This window comes from Cygnus atratus, chromosome 1, assembly GCF_013377495.2.
Source record: "Cygnus atratus isolate AKBS03 ecotype Queensland, Australia chromosome 1, CAtr_DNAZoo_HiC_assembly, whole genome shotgun sequence".
NCBI lineage: Eukaryota > Metazoa > Chordata > Aves > Anseriformes > Anatidae > Cygnus > Cygnus atratus.
In genome coordinates, this window is record NC_066362.1 from 201,922,135 (window position 1) to 201,944,419 (window position 22,285).

The 22,285-nt window shown below is 37.6% G+C and overlaps 1 protein-coding gene across 4 annotated transcripts in view; it reads right to left on the reverse strand.

Moving 5' to 3' along the window:
• The window catches only part of DLG2 (discs large MAGUK scaffold protein 2), a 1,033,555-nt gene that overhangs the window by 540,927 nt on the left and 470,343 nt on the right, over nt 1–22,285 (reverse strand). For all 4 annotated transcript variants that reach the window (XM_035560441.2, XM_035560439.2, XM_050713151.1 and 1 more), the window contains one exon: nt 17,126–17,287. In XM_035560441.2, coding sequence (XP_035416334.1) covers nt 17,126–17,287 — 162 coding nt within the window. The remainder of the gene's footprint in view (nt 1–17,125; nt 17,288–22,285) is intronic.

A 22,285-nucleotide genomic window follows, 5' to 3' on the forward strand; every position in this document is an offset into this window, starting at 1 on the left:
CTTTTTCTATGCTTGTTATTGAAGATTCTGTTCCATTTTGGAATGCCAGTTTTAGAAGACAAGTCCAAAACTATTTTGCAGCTTTGAAATAAATTGTTTTGACTTACCCAAACCAAACCCGATATTAAAAATGTCAGTACAAAATACTATGATTTCTGATTTGTTTTCTTCTCCTTTATTCAAATGAAATTATTTGCCAACTTTGACTTGAAATGCCAGAGTTTTAAGATACAACAAAAATAACTTTTGGGGGCAGATTTACACTATCTGTGTTAATGGTAAACACTCTGTGTAGTCAGATTCTTAGCTTTAAGCCACTATTTCTAACAAATTTGTGCATATTTTTTCCCCCTATTGAAAGATATTTTATTGTAGCCAGGTTACTTAAAGCCAAGAAAAAGGAGTAACTTTTTTCCCCATATTTCAAAATGATACAGCTCCTTAAGTATTTCAGAAGAATTACAAAATATTCATCAATTTCAGCAGACTGCTCCTAGAACAAGATAAAATCCCAACCCACAAGAACCTAGCAGTAACTTGTAGCATTTTTTAGCTGGTTAGCTTTCTTGAGACTCATGAACTGATAGGAGAAACTTTATCATAGAAACTTACAATGGCTTGGGTTGGAAGGGACCTTAAAGATCACCTAGTTCCAACCCCCCTGCCATAGGCTGCCACCCACTAGATCAGGTTGGCCAAAACCCCATCCAGCCTGGCCTTGAACATTTCCAGAGATGGAGCACCCACAGCTTCTCTGGGCTGTTCCACTGTCTTACTACCCTTACAGTGAAGAATTTCCTCCTAATGTCTAGTCTAAATCTATTCTCTTTCAGTTTAAGACCATTCCCCCTTGTCCTACCGTTGTCTACCCAAGTAAAAAGTCCCTCTCCATCCTTTTTATAAGCTCCCTTTAAGTACTGAAAGGTACTAATGAGGTCTCCCCAGAGCCTTCTCTTCTCCAGGCTGAACAGCCGCAGCCTTTCTTCAGAGGAGAGGTGCTCCAGCCATCTGATCATCCTTGTAGCTCTCCTCTGGACCTGCTCTAACAGATCCATATCCTTCTTGTGCTGGGGGCTCCAGACCTGGATGCAGTACTCCAGGTGCAGCCTCACAAGGGCAGAGCAGAGGGGAACAGTCACGTCCCTTGCTTTGCTGGCCACTCCTCTGTTGATGCAGCCCAGGATGCAGTAGGCCTTTTGGGCTGCAAGCATGCACTGCCAGCTCATGTCGAGGTTTTTGTCCAACAGAACCCCCAAGAAATTATATTTGTTCTTATAATTTTATTTGCTCCATAGCTGTAAATCCAGAGCAAGTGAAGTTGTGCATTAAATTGTGTGACCCCTAAGGTGACATCAGAAAACTATTTCTTCCATTTATTTAGAACTTTTTGGACTACATTGGACGTAACAAGATGATTGTCACCAGTTTGTATTTAATGAAATTAGTACATGACCAGACTGCTTTCATTAAAATATGTTCTGTTTCTCTCAGTCCCTGTATGATCTCATCACACAATGATAAAGGAAGGTAATAGGATTGTTGCAAACGCAACTCCTTCTCAATAATATATTTGTTAGAAAAATGCTAACATTTCATTAAGACCATGATAAAAATAAGACATAAAATTCATATGTAAAGTTTCAAGTGAAACACATACATAGTTCTTTGATTATACATATAATGAGCATATATCACTGGTACAAAATCATACCATAAATTAGTAGTGGTGGTTCTTATGCATAAGTGAACTTTAAAGAAGTGGAAACAATACATTATGGCTCCCTTCTACTGAACATTTAAGACCATACTGTCACTGACGCCAATATTCATTTTTTTTGAGAGTCTGGTAAACTGAAGGCATGTAATTATGTGAAAAATCTGTCTACTTACAAAGTAACACAGCCTTATAATTTTAGTTACCATAATAGCTTTGAATCCAGGAAAGAAATACTAAACAAGTACAAACGTAATTATTTTTAAACAACTTGCAATTTTGAAGATTATCTACAGCTTAGTATACCTAATTCATCTCTTAGGAAGGGATTTCAAACACTAGAGCTGCTTTTTTCCTTCTGCAGATTCCAGAAATTACCACTGAGCTAGCAGGTTGCTGGTTTCCAATCTGCACAACCTTGAAAAGGTTATATATGACAGGTTATTATGTCCTATTAAACAGAGACCTGTTTTATCAGAAAGCAAGACCTATGGGACAGCAACATGCATTGTACTCTACAGCTCAACTGAAAGCCTCACTAAAACATAATTTCCTACCCATCTGCACAGTTGCATATGATTCTTATGTTCTGACTTCTATCTGAAATGTCCTGGTTTTTTGTGTTCTCTCATGAAATATTTCCATGGACCAATAAGCAATGGAACAAACAAGGCCTCCCTGCCTATGGCTTTGAACTATGTCATTAAATTCTGAAGTTTAATAAGGTGCTAGCGCCAATAGAAGCTTTTACAGTGGTGGAAATTTCACATTTTTTCCTCTTAGTTTCTCTCCCACTCTGACACCTCATACTTACCTGTATAGATGCAGTGGTATCTAATACAAAAGGAGTCCATGCTGTATCTTTCCTCTGTTTGATTACCCATTTTTATGGAAGCTAAATAAAATTACATTTTATCTGCTTATTCTTCTAGATCGGTTTAATTCCTCTGAAATGCCTTAAAGCTTTATCTTGCTTTCACTACCCAAAATAACTGTGTGCCATCTGCAAATTGCCCTATGCCAGTGTAGCTATTTCCCTGATAAATAATAAGAATATTTATATTTCTATAACATAGTCTTGGACAGATTTCAAAAATGTGTATAGACTTTCCCAGGTTGTCTTAGAACAACCTTAGTTTTCCTTTTGCCATATTGCAAATAGTCCATTCATTTCTCTCAATTGTTTTGATTATTTTGCTTCTAAACTTTCATACTATTTCAATTCTGGAAATATTTTCTTTCTTTAGCAGCTTATAGTGATGAGTCTTTGTCAAAGTTATTTACTAAGTACAAATAAATGACTGCAGTCTATTTTCCAATTATTACTAATTCACTGACACTATCAGAGGTTCTATTAAGTTAAAAGAAACCTGTTCTTACTTTACAAAAGCTATTCTTGTTTGTTCCAATCCCATTACACTTATCTCATTAAAAGTATCTGGTACAGATTTTCAGATGTGTAATTTCCAAGATCATCCCTAGTGTTTCTTAAAACACAGATAAATATTTACTTCCATTTAGTCCTCTCAACAGAACAGCTGTGAAACTGAACATTTTTGTCAACTACCTCCTTATCAGCCACTTTATTCTATATAATGGATACTACCTGTAAGAAGGAAAGATTTTTACTTTACTTTTTTTTTTTTTTTACTTTCACAAATGTACAATACCAACAGTTCTTAACTACATAGTTAAATTACCCGAAATGCAAGTTTACTTGTGTCTCTGGAAATCAGACTGCACAAACCAGATACAGTTCTTTGCTTCCAGGTCTGGGTTTTGTCCCTGATACACACTCACAGTCCCAGGAGCAGAGAGGTTTGGAGCGCTGCAATCCTCCTGTATCTGCAGAAGGGTCACTGACACTGATAGCCCAAGGATAAGCAAAACCTATGAGGCCAAGTGGGTAGTATATTCCTACTCTGTGACCTTAACACTTCAGAAAAATAGATGAGACTGGGTGAAATATGGCATGAATGGGTGCAACACTGCACCTAAACTCGTTAGTCCTTAAACAATGCAAAGCACTGTTGTCCAGTGCCCCCAGCACTTTCCCTATCTTGTGGTGTAATATTTGTGAAAAAGTGTGAGCTCCAGGGTAGATTCAGGGCATAAAAAGGCTAAGGATATCGGGGTAGGGGAGGATTAAAAATGTGAAGCCTGCCTTCTCTAGCTTAATTTTTCCTGAAATGCTCATTCTTGCCACAGATTCAGCAGCCACATGCAGCTACCTGGGTCACCTATACCACCGTGCAAGTGAAATTTCCTTCCTTCCCCACAGTCAGGCAGACATCAAAGCAGTCATTCAGTAGGAGACCAAACATCTTACAGGGAACAGAAAGTGGAAGAAGACACTGCCTTCATAACTAAATAGGCAAGTCTGAGGGAAGAAAAAACTTTTCTAGAGTACAAGGACTTTTTGCGAATTCTGCATTTTGACATTCCATGAAGAGTTGCCCTACTGCTTTAAATAGTAATCTTTTAACTTATATCTTATTAATAACATCTTATCACAAGTTTAAATGCTCCTGCAGCCCCCAAGATGTTGTAAAAGAATGGCAAAGAACATGACTGCCATACAACATGGTGTCCTCCAACAACACTCCTAGAAGGCAGATAATATGAGAACACTAAACCCATTACTGAGTAACAACTATAATGTTTTAATAAATAACTTTATGGAGAATTTGAGTAAGACCTTCTACCTATCATAGGTCTTCAATATCATACCTAGAAATCCCAAAAACATCAGCAGAAAGAGTCTGTGAGAAGTGAGGTGGGCACGGGTGTCCCTGCAAACAACAGGTCCCACGAGGCCATGCCAAACACGGTTATAGTCTTGAGCCCCTTAATGAAGCATTTGCCCTACCATAATTAAGAAAACTCATTTATACTAACCATTATGATGAAAATTATGTTGCAAAACCCATCTAATTGAAAGTATAGTAACACTCATCAACTCAATTCAACACACGTGGAGAATTAAATTAAGGCCATTAATTAATTAACACATTAAGTAAGTGGTGGTGTGTTAGTAAGGGGGTTAATTTCTACACTGGGCAATCATAGCAGATCCTTACTCTTTTGGTCTCTTTCGTTAAAAAGGGACCACATTCCCAGAACCACCTTCAATCAACATCATCTACCCCCCCCCACACTCCGAAATGAGTGTATTTTATTTGTCCATGTGTTTCTCAGCAAGAGGCAAGGCTGCAGTGCAGTACTAATGGGAAAAATCCAATGAATGTAATAAGGTAGTACTGGTCTATAATTCAGCCCCAAGACATGAACATCTCTAGCTAAAGAAATTACAACAGAATTATATGATAGTTAAGAAGTAGGTATAATTTGATTATAGTAGATAGATTAGTAGATATAATTTGAGTATACACAGGGATTCCTATTAATTTCTGCTCACTTGTATTGTTTTTAACCTGCATAACTCTGTGGTATCACAACATTTAAGCTTTCCCTTGTCTGTATATTGCTTAGGACAATGGAACCCTGCTCTACAGTCACAACCCCTGGGTAATACTATAACCTAAATTATCATCATCATCATTCAGATTGAATTAAGAGGCTTGGGAAGAATATGCATCTAGGGAGGAATCTCCAGACCAGTCTTGCTTAGATCATTACTGATAGCTATAATGAGAAGGGCAGTGGAAAATTTGCTTTGAAGCATTCAGGGGCCTGGAAGGACTGCACTAATAACCTGGTCAATAATCATGATACAGCAAAGATACAGTGAGCTGTGCTGTTCTACAGGGGGGCAACTCCAAGAAAGGTTGAATTTCATCTTCTCCCTCACCTCTCATTTTATTATCAGAGGAGATTCTCAAAAAGAATTTAAATGAGTTTCTGGCTTATGGTCCTTTGAAAATCAAAGGGAGCTGTATTAGGCTGAAAGCTACTTTTCCTAAAAGACATATAAAAGAATCCAGCTTTTCAAGATTATATATAAACAGGATCATCATCCCTGGGTTTAGCACTGTTTGGGAAAATTTTGTACTTAATCTACCCACACAAGATCTTATTGAAGTCCTCAGAGAGTTCACCCGCAGCTGGATCAGACCCTCAGCATTCGTATCTAGAGTAGTGAAGCAATACCAACAACCCCCAAATTTCAGTCACGCAAGTCCAACAAAATTCATTTGGAGGCTGCTATTTTTATCAAGGTTTCTCCCTCTGTAATCCCCAGTAGCAATGCAATGAACAAACTACTATATGGACTCAGCCTCCTTTTGAATATTAAATTACTGAAGTTCAGAAGAATTAATTAGTATCTCACCTACTTACTATCTTCCAGTGATGCCTCAGCTACTATTATGGCACTACTTTACAAGCAATTTCAGCTTAATTGAATACCTTAAGTAAAACCTGGGTTTCAATTCCTAGAATAATCCCCAATAAGATAGTTGTAACTGAGTTATAAACAAAAAGAAAAAAAAAGTGATAAGTACATGCTGTCATAGCAGGTTTATGGCAGACATTCTAGTTTATTCACCTTTGGTATTACCGTACTGTCAAAAGCTGTATGTTTAAGTAACACTGCAGATATACGAATGGGCATGAACAGTTAAAAGAAAGTGAAAGGAAGCTGTCAGCAAAACATCAGCTCCAAAAATTTTCAAATACCTCTTTGCTTGTTTAATAGTTTGTGCCTTTTTTCCCCAGACATATATACATTTAGCTACTGAACGGCAACCTCTGTTCTCACAGTCCCTCACACTTAAGAATTTGTAAAATAAGTTTTCCTATAAAACCCTTGTATCAAACTCCAACAGCAGAGAGCTGGTCTTGCCCATCCCTTGCTCCTTTCCTTTTAGCTCTGGGTAAATAACACATTCTTTATATGGAAGCAAGAAACAAAAAAAAGAAAGGAGAATAAGAGGGTGACAGGGAAAAAAACAAACAAACAAACAAAAAAAACAATGGGATGAAGCCTGGATTTCATTTTGCTCAGGCTGCTTCTGTACCCCACTGCAAATTGACTCAGATTTCCCCCACTTATGAGATAATGACCTGCCATAGCAACTCAGCTGTTGAGTCATTCCACTTCAGCAAGGAAGCATGAAAACAAAAGGTTCCATGATAAAGCCAGTACAGGAAAAGTTACAGAATGCCAGAGATACACGTTCCTGGTGGCTCTACAGCCCAGCTGACCACACAGAGTTTTTAAGTCATTCTGGTAATGATACAAATGAATCTGTACTGGGAAATGTATCTACCCTGCTTCTCTGCAGCTACAGTGTCAGAAGGCTTTACCTGTGCAACTCTCCAAATGAAATGTAGCCCCAAAACACGGACACCTACAGTCCTCTTAAAGGTTAAGTGTGGAATTTCCCAGTAGGCATAGTGCTGAAGGAGAATACAGGAAGCAAATTAAGTTTTTCAAAGGAATCCCAACATTTCATTTTCAAAATAGTAATGACATGCTGATGCTGTAGCACTTGGCTCAATACCTTTTTTTTTTTTTTTCCCCACTGAGTTTAGAAACATAAATATTGATGCATTGCTCTGCCTGGTTGATCTCTACCTTCGTCTACACATGCAGCTCCACTTCTTCAGTAGTATTTGAGGTGCAAGTGTTTAGTAGTCCCTGTGGCCTAGTTTACACTCTGAAATAGAGACAGGATTAAAATTCACCAATCCTAGTGTCTGTCTGTATGAGGGCATAGGTCATTAGCATTTTCAGCAATGGTAACCTGTCTTGGCTAGTTCAACTGAGATTGCTTGAGCTAGTTTTTCCAGACATTCTCTGGCATTACAGCTATTAGTACAGCACAAGCAATGCAGAAGCAGCCCTGTCTGCAATTTACTGTACTAATTCCTACTTTCTTTAACTAAATATCAACATCTCCAGGATACTGAAAAAGTAATACCTTTACAAAGCAGAAATCAAATTATGAACATAATAATTAGGAAAATAGCCCAGTTTCAGCTGAAGACTCTAATTCAGTTCAGATCTGTTGCAAAATAGTATAGGAAGCCAACTGCCTAATGACTGCTAGAGAGGAAACAGCAGCAACTTGAATGTGAAATCAGATGCAAGTGTGGTCTTCAGAAGTTGGTTGATGTCATTAACACTCAGAGTGTTAAGTTCTTAACTTTGCACTATTTTAGCTATTTCCCAGTAATTAATATAAGCCTTTATACTCACATGCCTTGTGCTATCACTAAAAATTCTATTTCTCTGCTTGGAATTTGCTCATCTATTTGATCAAAGACCCAATTTGTGACACAGACTTCAAAGTAGAAACTTCTTTATTTGTTGAAAACACCATTACTCTTTTCAGCCTTTCCAATGTCATGTTATCAATTGCAACCATTTTATTAGGTCAATTATCAGGTTTAATGAATTTTTGGCTCAGAAGCGTGCAGTTCAGCTGCTAAGGACTGATCAATGCAGCAGTCCACACGGATATTTACTGTAACTGTAAAAGAAGGAAGGCTTTGAGGAAAAAAAAAAACCAACAACTATTTACATTTTCTTTGAGAACATGTTCATTTTCTGCATGATACTTTTTAACCTAATAAGCTAACTTCTAGCTATTATGTGTAAAAAGGACGTGTTCTGTTCCCATTTGGAAGATAACAGATGCAATACAGAATGCTCAAGTCTGTTGGCTGAAAAAAAATAAAATAAAAATCAATTGCATCTGCCACTGTTCAGAGTTTCTGTAAGTCTCAACAGGATAAAAGCTGCCCTGAGTACTGCCATTTCAACAGGCAACTGTGACCCACTAGATTTGATGACATTCAAGTGCATTTCATATTGCTTTTGCTTGAGGGGAGGGGGAAACACCTTCCAGCAGTAAAAGAAATCAACACAAACTGCTCATAAAGATCATGTATGACAATGGGGAGACAGGGAGAACCATAACTCCTATCCTCTCAAAGCAGCCAAAAAGCAAAATGATCAATAAAAATGCAATTGTCTTGAACAAGAAGGGCATCAATCGTTACATGTTAACAGCTACCTGGTAGAAACTTGTAATTCGTGGGTGGCTCGCAATATTAACAAAATCCATGTGTAGGTGTAGGAATGGTTATAACAAAAGTAGGGAATAAAGACCTAAAGGAGAAATACAGGAATGGATCCTGAATGTAATTCAGAGAAAAGTAGCATAACAAGAGAACAGTACACTGATTAAGCATGGAAAAAACAAATAATAGCATAGGAACAGAAAAGACAGCAAAAAGTACTATGGGAGATCAATTTAACAAACAGTGCAAATCTTAAAAAAGTCACCTGAGTCATCACGACTGCTGACTATTTTGTGACATTTCCCAAATTGTATCAGCTTCAGTAGCACTATTGTCATTAAGAAATTATTAGAAAGCAAGTGACATGATCTGCTGGAATAGATATGTTTCAGGGAATCACATGGCAAAAGTTTTTCCATTTGAAAAATCTGAGAAGCCTCAAATAGCTATTGATATCACCATGCTACACAATAATAACCCCAAAAGTTTTTATTTAAATTAGATTCTTGAAAATGGTTGGAAAATATTAGCCTATTCATGAAGCTGTTTTTTCATCTAAATGTCAGAAATCTGTTTTTTTTGTTGTTGTTTGTTTGTTTTGTTTTTACCCCACAGCTCCACACTCCACAAAACTTTATTACAAGATGAAATAAGAGCCACAAGAAACACCTGTTTAAAGAGGAAGCACTTGGAAACAAAGTATAAATTAGCTTGAGCACCTCTTAGGCTGCCAAGATATTCCTCCATAAGGTTTGAAGGTTTGACTAAATCAATTCTGTCTTCTTCATGCTGCAGTTGAGGACCCACCCAGAGCTTCTGGAGCTGAAAACTTCTGCTTTGTACAATTTTTTTTTTTTTTAATCTGATGCTGAAAAAAGACAACATTTTTGATGTGTAACATCACTGGGTATATAAATGCATACAGCTTCTACTGAGTGAGTGAACTACAAGGGTATTCCTCAGTGAAAAGTTATTACTGCAGTTTAATGCTTCATTTAAAATGTAGAGTATGTTCCCAAGCGTCAGTAGTAGCTGAAGTCTGACAGAAGGGCATTTCAGCTACTGAGTTCAGGGAAACAGCTGGTGTTAAAGCTGTCTGACATGTCTGAGAGAAATCCCTCCTCTTACAGTCTGACTAATAACATCAAGATGCTTTATTGCACTTCTCAGCAGCAGGTCATGAAACACTTTGGAAAGGTGGCAAACACTCTTACAGATACTTCACAAGCAAGTTGATATTTCTGTACTCATAGACTCCAAGAAAGGAACTAAGAGAACACACAAATCTTACATCTGTATGATCTAGTGGTGATTCCATGGATTTATTTGCAATATTTCATTTATTTAATTGGGGGGGGGAGGGGGGGGCGAACAAAACAACAACCAACAACAACCAACAACACCTTTATAATAGCACATCTCTTCTCAATTTTTTTGATATTCTATGAGAATGTTATACAGGCAGTACATCAAGTGAAAAACAGCTCAGTGAATCACATAGAAGCAAAGAGTAACTAGTTCTATGCAAAATATTATAGAAAGACAAAGAAAAAAGCATTCCTGAAATCTCTCATTTTCTGTATTATAAGTGAGAGACTTGGCCAGAAATATTTGCAATATATCTGACCTTTTTCAAAACATAAGACTTAGGAATAAGACTATACTTAAGGAGAAATCCATTATCTGAACAGAATAAAAGTTATAACAGCTAATTAATACTAATGGATAAAGCTCCCAGCAGATCAAGAACAGAGAGTCTCCTGAAACTGCAATTCAGATTAACATTTGAAAAGACCTGCAATACCTAGGAGGCCTTTATAAAATAAACAGTGTACATTGCCTGAAAATATTTTCAAATTCCTTTGAAAATTCCTTTCTTTATTCTTCAGGCAAATCTAACAACATATAATGGGCTGGTAGATACTGTCAGAATTTTCTTTGCTTGTGTCCATCATGGGCCATCATTTATTTTGCCAAAAAATAAAGAATTACAAGGCCTGAGGTTTACCTTAAGTTGCTGAGATTTTTCCAATTAAATCACCCACGGACAGAGGCAATTTTATATGGTTTCTTTTAAATTCTGTCACAAGCTAGGAAGATAACAAGATACTGTCTACAGCAACATAAATCATGTGGGAAGTCATCAGTCAGAAATCCAAGGTAAAAAAATAAAAATAAAAATAAAGCACACAGAAGAGTGGACCTAGGTATGATTCCAGAAAACAAACTATTTTTCATTAGAATGGTAATATTTAAATTTTGCATCATTTTAGGACGTTCTTTACAATAAGACAAATATTGCAAATATGGAAGACATTTCTGGCCACATGAAATGAAGAAACAAAAATATTCTTCAGAATATTAATTTATAAGCTGCTTATTTTGTTTTGAAAACAAGTGAAATAGAATAAAAATTCAGAGCTCTTTTTGCTACTCTTCTAAGAGCAAGAACAAGCATAAGCACATTTGTGTTTTCCTTTTGTCTCTTCTTAATCCGGACGCATTTTTATACAAAAAAACGCAGATCACAGATACAGATCTATGATATATGCCTATCTGCCGTAACAGTGAAAGATAAGAGAAAATCAGTACACAATTAAACATGTAACAAGTGTTGTATCTTAATGAAGCAACCTACTGAATATTCAGTGAAAATTCACTAACGGATACAGACTGCAGTATGGGGCTTTGCCAATAACTGCATATTAAAAAGAAGAGGGGAAAAAACAAAACAACAAAAACCCACCACCACTACCACACATGTTAGGAAGCTATCAGGGCAGAGATCAAAAGTATTATTATAAGACCATTGCTACTGGGATGAGCCACCCTAGGGCTAAAAAAATGCTTAATGCAGATTAGCTATACTTATGAAATGTAGCCAGTGTAAGCACGGGAAAGGATGCCAGATTAAATTTTAGATGGCTTGCTAATATATCTATGCACACATTAATATGTCCTCTATATAACCTCAATTAATTTTGCAAGTGCAACAGAAAACTTCAGACTTCTGTTCCTCACATATATCATCAGCTTCTCACAGTCCTTCATCACCCTTAGGAGCCTCTTAAATGCAGCATCCTTGATCAGGAACGAAAGCCTGTGCTATGACACAGCCTCAACTATTTGTCACACCTGAACAATCAAAATTTAAACAAATTCAGCTTTATCCTCTTCCCTACATGAACCTCACCTCTAACACAGTGTTCTTCCACAATAATTGGAACTAGGGATGTTCAGTATCTCTGGAAAATAAAAGGGGTTTCTTACATGATCCCCACAAAACCACGAGGAACTAGATTTACACAGAAGAATCAGGCATGGTGATGCTGAAAGGTGAAGCAAGCAGCTTTTCCTGTCTAAGTCTGGCTCCCTGGTAGTTAGAGGTATTTAAAGACTGAAGACTTCCAAGCAACTGTCCACTTAAAACAGCTAGACTGGCCTGTTGAGTGCATTTTCTAGTGTTGTTCTGAAGCTCTGTACAGCAACATCTTGACTTAGTCTACAGCTCAAGTGATCCTCTGCAATATCACTGTCTTGGACTTCATTATTTTCACTGTGTCTGTGACCAGTGCATGACTTTGTGTTTGATACAGAATTCAGTAGTGAAAGAAGCACTCCCTGAAATTTTCAAATTGAGAAATGGAGCTATGGCTTCTGAAATTATAGAATGTTTTGATCTTATTTTTCCAAATGTCTTCTGAACTCAATTTTATTGAAGTCAATGTAGATTCATGAAATAAATAGCTTTTACTTAATCTACATTTTCAGACTCAAAAAATTTATTCTTTATGGCAGTTTCCAGAAAGCTCTGGCTAAGACATTTTTCACAGATTAATTAATCATCTAGGATTATCCTTAGAGCCTCTTCCCACTTCTTTGTTAATTTGTCAAAGAAGCACGGCAACCGCCATGCTAACATCTGACTCACACTTGCACAAGGCAGGCTTCAGAGATGAAGAAAGCTGTTTTATTTATTAAAGACAGCAAAGGGAACATGCCAAATTCAAGCAGACTCCACAGGAAGGACCCTCCTGCACTCAAGCAGATAAAAAGGATGATAGGAGTGAAAAGAACACTGTACACATCCACAATAAGATGGGAGTTGGGAGAGAACTTGTTTGGAGCAGAAACAATGATCAAGCAACACCAGCAACACCATCTTTTCCACACTATATACAGAGAGTCTCAAATAATTGGTAAGAGAGTGGCTTTTACCATCATCAAGGAAAAAGATGGAATGGAATCAATGCACTGTGGTGATAGGATAAGCAAATCTCATTCTTCCGAAAACCAATTTGCACAAGTGTCATTTCATGCATAAACTTAACTTTGGACACCTCTAAGTAAATTAATTGCTCACTTGCTCCGTGTGGAGGGGATTTTTCCTCTCTCCACTCAAAAGTCACTCCATCATTTCTGACTTTCTATAAACTGGGAGCAACCCTGCTGAGCTGTAGGAGAGCACTCTGGAGCAGCAAGAGGAGGAGGAATAGCTAAGAGTACCTCCTTCCCTTCTACAAAGTAGGGCTGTCAAAGAGGAAGCAACTGAGGAGATGTCTGAACTTCCTTATTTAAAAATATCTTAGGCTAAGGTAATAGCAGTAATTTACATGCTACTTCTTTTTGCACAACTACCATTGATGCTTACACTCACGCCTTGCTTTAAATTAGCAAATAGAAATAGTAACTGGAATAGCTTGGCATTTGAAATAGGCAGGCAACCACGGAGATCCAAGCTCCTTATATGTATTTTTTACTCCTAGGCTTATCTAAAGAAAGGGGAATATATTTAAAACAACAAGAGATCTAACATCACAATAATAATAAGGTTAGAAGCCGGAGCTCTCGCTCATGTAATAAATAGTGATTAGCTCTATTCCTAGATGGAAGGGAAAGGGAAAAGTATTTCATTTGGAGACAAAAGTTGCATGTCTGAATTCCAGGTACAGCTGCGTTGTATTCAGATTTCCCGACATACCAGGTTTTCCGAAGGCACCTAGTTTCTAACAAAGCATTTTTACTGAATTAGCCTTTCTAAACCATGTAAGAAAAAAATAGCTCTGCTGAAGCTTTAGAGCCTGATCAAAGGATTCTGAGCTAATCGCACCATCTAGTGTCACCGAGGGAAAATGCAAGAAAACTATTTTAAACTATATTCTTACTATATTACACATTTCTTTCTTTAGTAGATTAATAAAATGCAATTTCCTCACCACCACAAATTGCAAAGAACATTTATCATCATAATATGTCAACTCTCTCTTCCAAAAAACATGTGAAATATTAGCATTTTCCCCAAATGTTAATACAGCTACGTAACCAAAAAGTTCCTTTTAAACTTCTGTATTTGACATTCAAAGTTGCTGAAGTGGCTGTAAATTTTATCCTCTCCATGTTAATAGGTAGATCAACCTTTAACAGAAGCTTGTAGCTTTCTACAATTAAGCACTTTTAGCACTGAGTTGAGTGTATGGGAAATGTTACCCAACAGTAGTAAAACTTTATGTAAAAATTTGCAGTTATAGAAGTAAAAGTCATATTGAAAAGTGCCCTTTCCAGCACAACTGTTTCAGCACTACTGTGCCCTTTCTAGCACAACTGTTCTTACTTTTTATCTTCCAAAAGGAAGTAATCTGGCTAGTGTACGCTACAGTGTAGGGACTTGAAAGACAACAAATATATCAATAACAGAAACCCTATTCAGAAACATTCCCAAACAATATTTATCACAATCAGCACCTGAGTGTCTCAAAGAGAATTTCATAGTGGCTGACGATCAGATTTTGGATTATTCAGCACACAAAACTGCTGAGATGTTGTTAAAGAAAAACACTAGTAGTTTGGTATCTGACAAAACAAAGTCCTTCTGAAGTACCCAAAAGAGACTAGCTCCACTAGGATGATTCTGGACTACATAAAAGCACATAATCCAGAATATGAACCTACAGCCAAATTCTTTACCATTTTGTACACACAACTTGGAATCAAATTTAAGATGTATTTGTACTGTGCAGCATGTTACCGTATCAGGCATTTTTATTGACATGTCTTCATAAAGATGGGCTGAATCTTTCTCTCCTGGGAGCTAGAAAGTCTTTCAAGAATCCCTGGGACATTGTATTTACAGATATACACAGTGGTATAGATAGGCCCATATTTAAACTGCTGGCACATTTTTCCAACAAATCTTTTAAAAGCAGTATTTGGCATTTCTCTGGAAAGACATGCTATGGGTTGAGGGGCAGTATGCTCCAGATTTAGCCATTATTCAGTGCAGCCATGTTTGTGAAATACTGCTGAGAAGAAAATGTAATACTAAAGAACATCAGGGCACAGGATGGAAATTATGTAATTCAAAAAGACAACAACCTAGGGTTTTGGTGAGTTGGGAAAGACATTTCTCAAATAGGCAGAAATCATTGTGACAAAAGCTTCTGAAGGGGTATTTCCATCAACTCCCAGAAACAAAAGTGACTCCAAAGTAGACATTTCAGATAGACAGTGAACCACAATGTCATGAGCTCTAGCAGAAGGTTTACTCCAGCCTCCTGAGCTAATTCTCTAGCAAAAGGTAAAAGACAGGTCAAAGACTGCATGAGAAAGAAAGCAGAAATCTCACAGCCATCTAAAGAGATAAATTACTAAATCTAGAGTAAGTGGCAGGCACAAGACACTACAGCCACAGTGAACCTGAGGGAAAGATGTAAAAAGAACAGAGTCAAAGTCTGAAATCCTCAGGCTCTGGGAATCCTCAGGCTGTCTTGCAGGAGATACTGTTTTCCAAAAGGAAATACTGCATAGCTCCTCTCCTCCCTCCTCTTCAGGAAACAGCTACAGAAAACAACTTTTTGCTATCATAGGAGCGCGTTAGACTGGGAGCTCTTTTAAGGCAACTGCAGATGTCTGAGGATACCCTTCATCTCACAACAATTAGCTTTTTATCATTGTTCCTACATTATCAGCTTGGATCATGCATACTTGGATGCTTGAAGGTCTCTATCTGTAAAACCAAATATTATCCATTTTTTACTTTCATGAATAAGAAGCACCACCATGATCCTAATATTCAAAGAGCCCAAAGGATCAGGGATGTTTTCCTTCCAGGCAAGAAATTGTTTTGTCTTTGGTTGTTCCCTGAGATTACACTGAGGCCACAGGGAGGTAATCCCTTCCAAACAACTAAACTGATCTATTTCTGCATAAGAAGATGTATCACAGCTTGCTACCGGTGGTTTCTGCAATAGAAGTTGGATAGACAATGTGTAAATCTGCTAAAACATGAAAAAGCAAACTACTTACAAACTACACACAGAAACAACAGGAACAGCAAAGATTACTTCATATGGCTGTTCTAAGAAAGCTTGATGATCACCAACTGAATTCACATCAGTCTTTAATAATAAACATTTCCTCTCACTTGTAACCACACTGTAGTCACTTCACTACGCAAATGATCCACATTTCATAACTTTCGGGTACCAGAAACAGCAAAGTCCATTTGCCTTGTTTGCTGCTTGGTTAAATACCTGAACAAAATCCATTTCCCAGAATGTCACCACCTCTTGTAAAACTACTCTCCTTTTCTTAACCCCCCTTTTATTACCCCTCCAGAAGAAAACAAGTAATACAAAAACTATCACACTCCTTTCATTAAAGAAGCTTTAGGAACATCTTCAAACTGTTGCAGTCTTATTTAAGAGCAAATTTTCAGAAATGGAATTCCTTTTGGTTAATATATGGGCTCACCATTAAGACCAACATTCTTCCTCAGCCAAATTTATCAGAGGACACCATACACAGACACTCACACAATCTGTATTCTATAGATTTACCTTAGTTAACAGAGATGTCTCTACATCACCCTGAATCACAACCAAACCCACAGAAAACATACAGTGCTTGAGTCGTAAAGATCTGAATAGTGGCAAATGAGCTCCCTTTTCATGCCATATCTTATGACTTTGATGTAGCTATCAGAGAGATGTGAAAAACAGTATTCCATCCAGATATTACATTTACAGTATTTTTTTTTTTTCATTTTATGAGGACAATCAGGAAGGGAAGTCTGCCATTCCAAAAATCACATTGATATTGAGACCCAGAACTTGCATTATTCTTTCTTGGTGTACAGATGAAAGAAAAAAAAACAAAAGCGCTCATTTCCAGGAATGATTTTCCCTCAAGCAAAAATCTCACTCAAGGCAAAAAGTTCACATCTCAACACAAGCTTTGCCAACTAAACCATCACCAGTTGCAATACAGACCAGACTGAAAAACCAGACATGGGACAATCAATCTGTACCGATACTTGCAAAATGCAACTTGTTTGTTTGCACAACAAAGTAAGTTTCTCAAGGTCTTGATGACATACATTTTCTTATGGTGGAGGACCAAAGCCACAGTAAATACCAATCCTACCTTCAAAGGAGAAATGTGCGACTGTAAGACATATCCGTGGACGTTCTCTATTTGAGACAAGTTCTTCTCTGACACGTGAACAAGCTCTGGGCCTCTCACTTCATGGGTTAATCGAGGCAAGGTATGATCATGTGGAACATCCTCATCTTGATAGCGGTATTTCTAGGGAAAAAAAAAAAAAGGATTAAAAGGAAGAACAAATATGCTCTAAGGAAGCAATGCTCATGTATTAATGCAAATATTGTATATCAGATAAACTATTTGGATTTCCTACTCTGTTTCTGTTCTAGAAAGAATACCTCATTCTGTTTTTAACACTTCTTCAAAAAGAGAAAGTGTGGTATTATCATGCTGATACACAAAACTTTTGCCTTCAGATAGACAGCTGAGAAGATGTATTGGCAAGTGATAATACTGAAAGCAAAGTTGTCGATCTGCTGAGCTGTTGTGCCAGCTCACGTTTCACACCTTCACATTAACAATTGCACTTATGTAGCTTTTTCTCTGTAAAATATTTGAGTCATTCTCCATTCACCACAGCGTACTGTAATGCTAGAGAGCACACATGCACCTCCACAGAGCTATGGACAGGGCAAAACTTACTCTGCAGTAAAACATTTTCCCCTTATCCTATAGGCCAAGTGCAGCGAGAGGTATTTTAACTTCCTGCTCTGCGGAGCAGTAACATAGAAAACAGAGGAAGTAAGCAGCTTGTCCAATATCAAAAACAAAACTCGTACAAGAAGCAATGTAACTCTAACCCTAAAAATTAAATTAAGTGACCAGACCTCTAGGTGCCCAGTCACAGAGACACTGACCCCTAACTGAACGGGCTCAGCCATGTCCTGAGGTGGGTCTGTGTGGAACTGGCTGTGTCCAGCCTAGGCAGCCCTGGCCTCTCCTCACAGAGCCTGGCCAGCACCTTGTCTTGTACACCCAGTACACATACACACAGCACTTTTTGAGGGAGAAGACTACAGAATGGCTAATGTGAGGGGTATGATTTCACATTACACATGGTGCTGGTGGAGGACGTGGTGACAGTACAGAGGGGAACACGAGGAGGAGAGCAGAATACAGATTAGATTGGGAATAATAAATCTTTGCCACAGAGAGAGGGGTGTTTAGTGCTATTCCACATGTTTTCAGCTGAAAGATGCATGCTAAATATTGAATGAACAGAATCAAAGACTAAAGGAAAGACAAAATCTAGGACTTATTTGAATAGCCAAAACAAACACACAGAGGACTCTCAAGTTCAGGTATGCTCAGAAGGACTTTACAAAGCAGACTTCAATGCTGCTCCTGCCGCTCTCTTTGAGCACCAGGCCCAGGGGTGTTGTTTCATTTACTCAGTCTTCCAAAGGAAACTGTCCCGGTTTATTCTTGCCTTCACTCTGATACATGGAAATGGTTCTGCATTTGCCAACTATTTTCCAAATGCCTGTGTGAAATGAATTATTCTCTTTTTCCTGTCTGGGATATGCTTGCAACCCTTCACATATTCACTTTTCTGATAACATAATTAATGAATCTATGAAATGACTGGTACCAGACAAGTAGTATTAGGGCAAGAAGCCATCAGCCTAATAGATAATACTCTGACCAATGTCACATTAAATGCTTGGCACGCAAATCACTTCAGCCCCAAGCAATCAATTATTTTTTGAATCCAGTGAGTACTCTTTCAAAAGACACGACTACTCATAGACACCCTCTCCAAAGTGAATCATTTGTAAAACATGATTTTGAGAAATAACTGCAGAATATCAGAGTCATCTTTCTGTGAAATGATAAAAATGAAAGTTTCCAGTGACCTCTTTCAAAAGAGACAGGACAGCAATGTCTCAAGCCATAAGGAGATTTAGCTGGATCATTCATGCAGTTTTACAGCACAAAAAGCAGGGTGAGGTGGTGTTAAAGAGGCAACATCTCTTCACATGCATCAGTAAGCCCTTTCGCCATCACCACACTTCAGTGTAGCCATTGCATAACTGAGAGCCAAGGCCTACAGCAAATTGGCTGACGACAAGCCCCGTGCTCCTAAAAAGCATAACACTTCTGTGTAGACTTTCCAGTGAAAATCTATATTTTCTAATTCAATATATATATCTGATAATTATACTCTCCCATAACAAATTAGATAATATCGCTGTCCATATGCCATAAACTGGGAAACTTACAAAACAGATTTCCACTTTTCCATCCTTATCCCCATCCCCACCCCCACTCCGAGCCCAGCATTCTTATTACTCACAAAGTACGAGCCTAGAGCATTTCTAGGTCAATCCTGTTATGTGTTTGCCTCATGTTCTTAGTACCAAACTCATTGATTTTCGTATATCTCTCCTCCCACATCATCTCCTCACTGAAATGCTTTCAGCTGTGAACCAAAGCAGCTTGACACAGCAAAAAGCTAGAGGTAAGGAAAGTTTCTGAGAACAGAAGGCTGAAAATACCAAATCGGAATTGAGACTCTCCTGCAGGAATGCTATATTTGTCTTCATCTTTCTGTCCTGGTGGAGTCCTGCAAATGCGTTTGAAATTACCCAGTTCCCTAGAAAACAGTATTTTCTCTAAGGGTTAATACAAATTTCTGGAGGGAAAAGCCTGATCGCACAGAAATGCTACTCTTCATTTGACAAAAGAACAGGTGGATGTCTTATGATAATTAAATTACAAATCAGTGCCTGCTGCTGACAGGGTATTGTACGTTGCCAACTAGCATCAGATATTTAAAATCCTCTGTAATTACCTATAATGGGGGAGTGGAGTGTGCTGCTGTGAATTTTTAATATGAATGTGCTTTTTTATAAGAGATCGTTCTCTCTACAATGTGAGATTATTACAGCATCACTGCTCCTCACATTGTACTGTCTAAAGGAGCATTTCTAAGGCTGTGTTTGCCAAGTAGTTGTCAGCTAAACAGGATGGAAGATGCAAATCTAGCAGAGGGTAATGGTCAAAAGCCTTAAATTTGAACAAAGCTAACTCTTAAGAAAAAGAAAAAAAAATGTGGGAAGTCATGCTTAGTAACAAATCACAATAGCCAGACCAAAGCACTTGAATTGAAATAAAGCTGTTTTTACAACCTACCCTTCACAGACTCATGAATGAAGATGGTTGGGAATATATTGTTCATTTCAGGGCCAGAAAGAATTGGCTTTTACAAAAGTCCTCAGTACTTTTTGCAGCTATCATGATTTTGCTTTGCAGAAAATGTAAACCAAACGCTTCATTTTCGATCAACTCAATTTGATCCATGTCCTAAGGTGAACGTGATCCTGCTGGAGTTGCCATTCAAGGTCACATATTCCTGTTCTCTGCATGGCTGGACCACACTTAAAAACATCACACATTACTTCTGCTAGCAGTAGAAGGGCTGCAAACGTGGGGAGCAAAGTGTGTTATAGGAGTCGCAGGCCTCTACAACATCCTGTGAAATAAGAGCAGCCAGTCAATGCTGGTCTAGAGTGGCTCTCGACCTACAGAAAGGCAACCTGACATATGTAAGACACAAAGATGAATGAATCAAGGTAAAAATGTGATGTGCTTTTTCACTCAGCTGAAGCTTTATTATAGATACAGTTGATATTCAGTATACTAAATTCCTTCATTTTTATGTCCAGGCAAAAGTTAAAAACAATGGCGTAGAATTTGGTCCATTTAGACAAAAATTTAATCTGTGAAGTCTCGTTAAAAAATATCAGTACCACCTTGTCTTGCTTTTGTTTGAGAATTTTCAGTGGTCTTCAATGTGTTGAATTTTACTGGCACTGCTTTTCAGAGGCAGCAAATTTCAATGTCATACAGATGAGTATCTTGAGAAAACAAACTTTACAATTTGCACACACAAGTCCTTGGGCATTCATCCAGTCGTGAGTAGAAATAATGTTACTCATCCAACTGATTGCAAATGAGCAACACAGCTTGAATTCTGAATATTTGCAATCAATCTATAGAGTAAAAAGAGAAAAAAAAATACTCTTCTCATTATATAAAATGGAAGAAATCACAATCTGCTTGCCAAGACTGTGGAAGTAGATTAAGAAGCCTAAATCATTGAATAATTATACTTATTGTGAATGACTTGCTCTTTTGCCTATCAAGTAGATTTCTAACAAGCTTGTCACTGTATCACAGCAATACCTTTCATCCAAGAAGCCCAAAGAGCTTTACAAGTGGTAGTCAAGTCTGATAACATCCTGTTGGAAAAAAGTATGTGCATCATCTAAAGGTGGGTAAAATTAGGCACAGAAATACAACTTGCTCAAGGTCACAAAAAGAGTCATTTAGGCAATGGTAGAACTCAGATTTTTCTATCTGCTCTTCTAAGCTTAATGCAACTATAGGGATATTAATAGGTGTAATGAATAATAATAATACAGTTGTAGTAGGTTGTCTCATGCCAATTTAATTTCCTTTTAGTGTTTTCCCCTCACCAAAGGTTCCAGGAGACAGCAGACTTTCTAAGGTCAGGAATTAGGTTTTCTCTGCATCAATGTAATAGCTAGCAGTGCTTTGTGCTGTTTATATTGTGTTATCTCTCAGAAACCAATAGTGATTTTTAGAGGACAAGAGGTTTCCTGTAAGAACCAAATTATTTCACAGAAGGGACGCTATCAGCACTGAATACTGAGAACTTGCATGGTTTTTCTACTCAGTATAGAAAGAAGTTCCCTTTTTTTCAGGAGGGAAAAATAAATCAACAAATAAAAGCAAATACATGATTTCTTGTCTCAGTTTACTGTAATAAACAAGTATTTGCCCATTACAGGTAATTTTCATTAAATATATATATATATATATGAGTACAATGCAGTGTACTGAATGTTTTACAACATTATCCTTATCTGTTTTCGAATCTCTAAATATTTGTGTTTTGGTTTGGTTTGTCTTGTTTCACTATGAAGAAGAAATTAAATGGATGTTAGCCAAAGCACCTCATTCTTGTCAGCTGGACGTAGTTGCACCTTTCGCTCACAAGATGGCACAATAACCATCGAGTTAAAGCATGTTCTCACATCCAATGATAAAGTACTGCAGGAAAAAATAAGGAGCTATGCAATGTCAAAAAACTTCAGATAAGTTTCTATTTTGAACTGACCTGGTACAATATTAGGAAAAAAACAAGACTGAAATCTTTTATAGTAAGTGCAT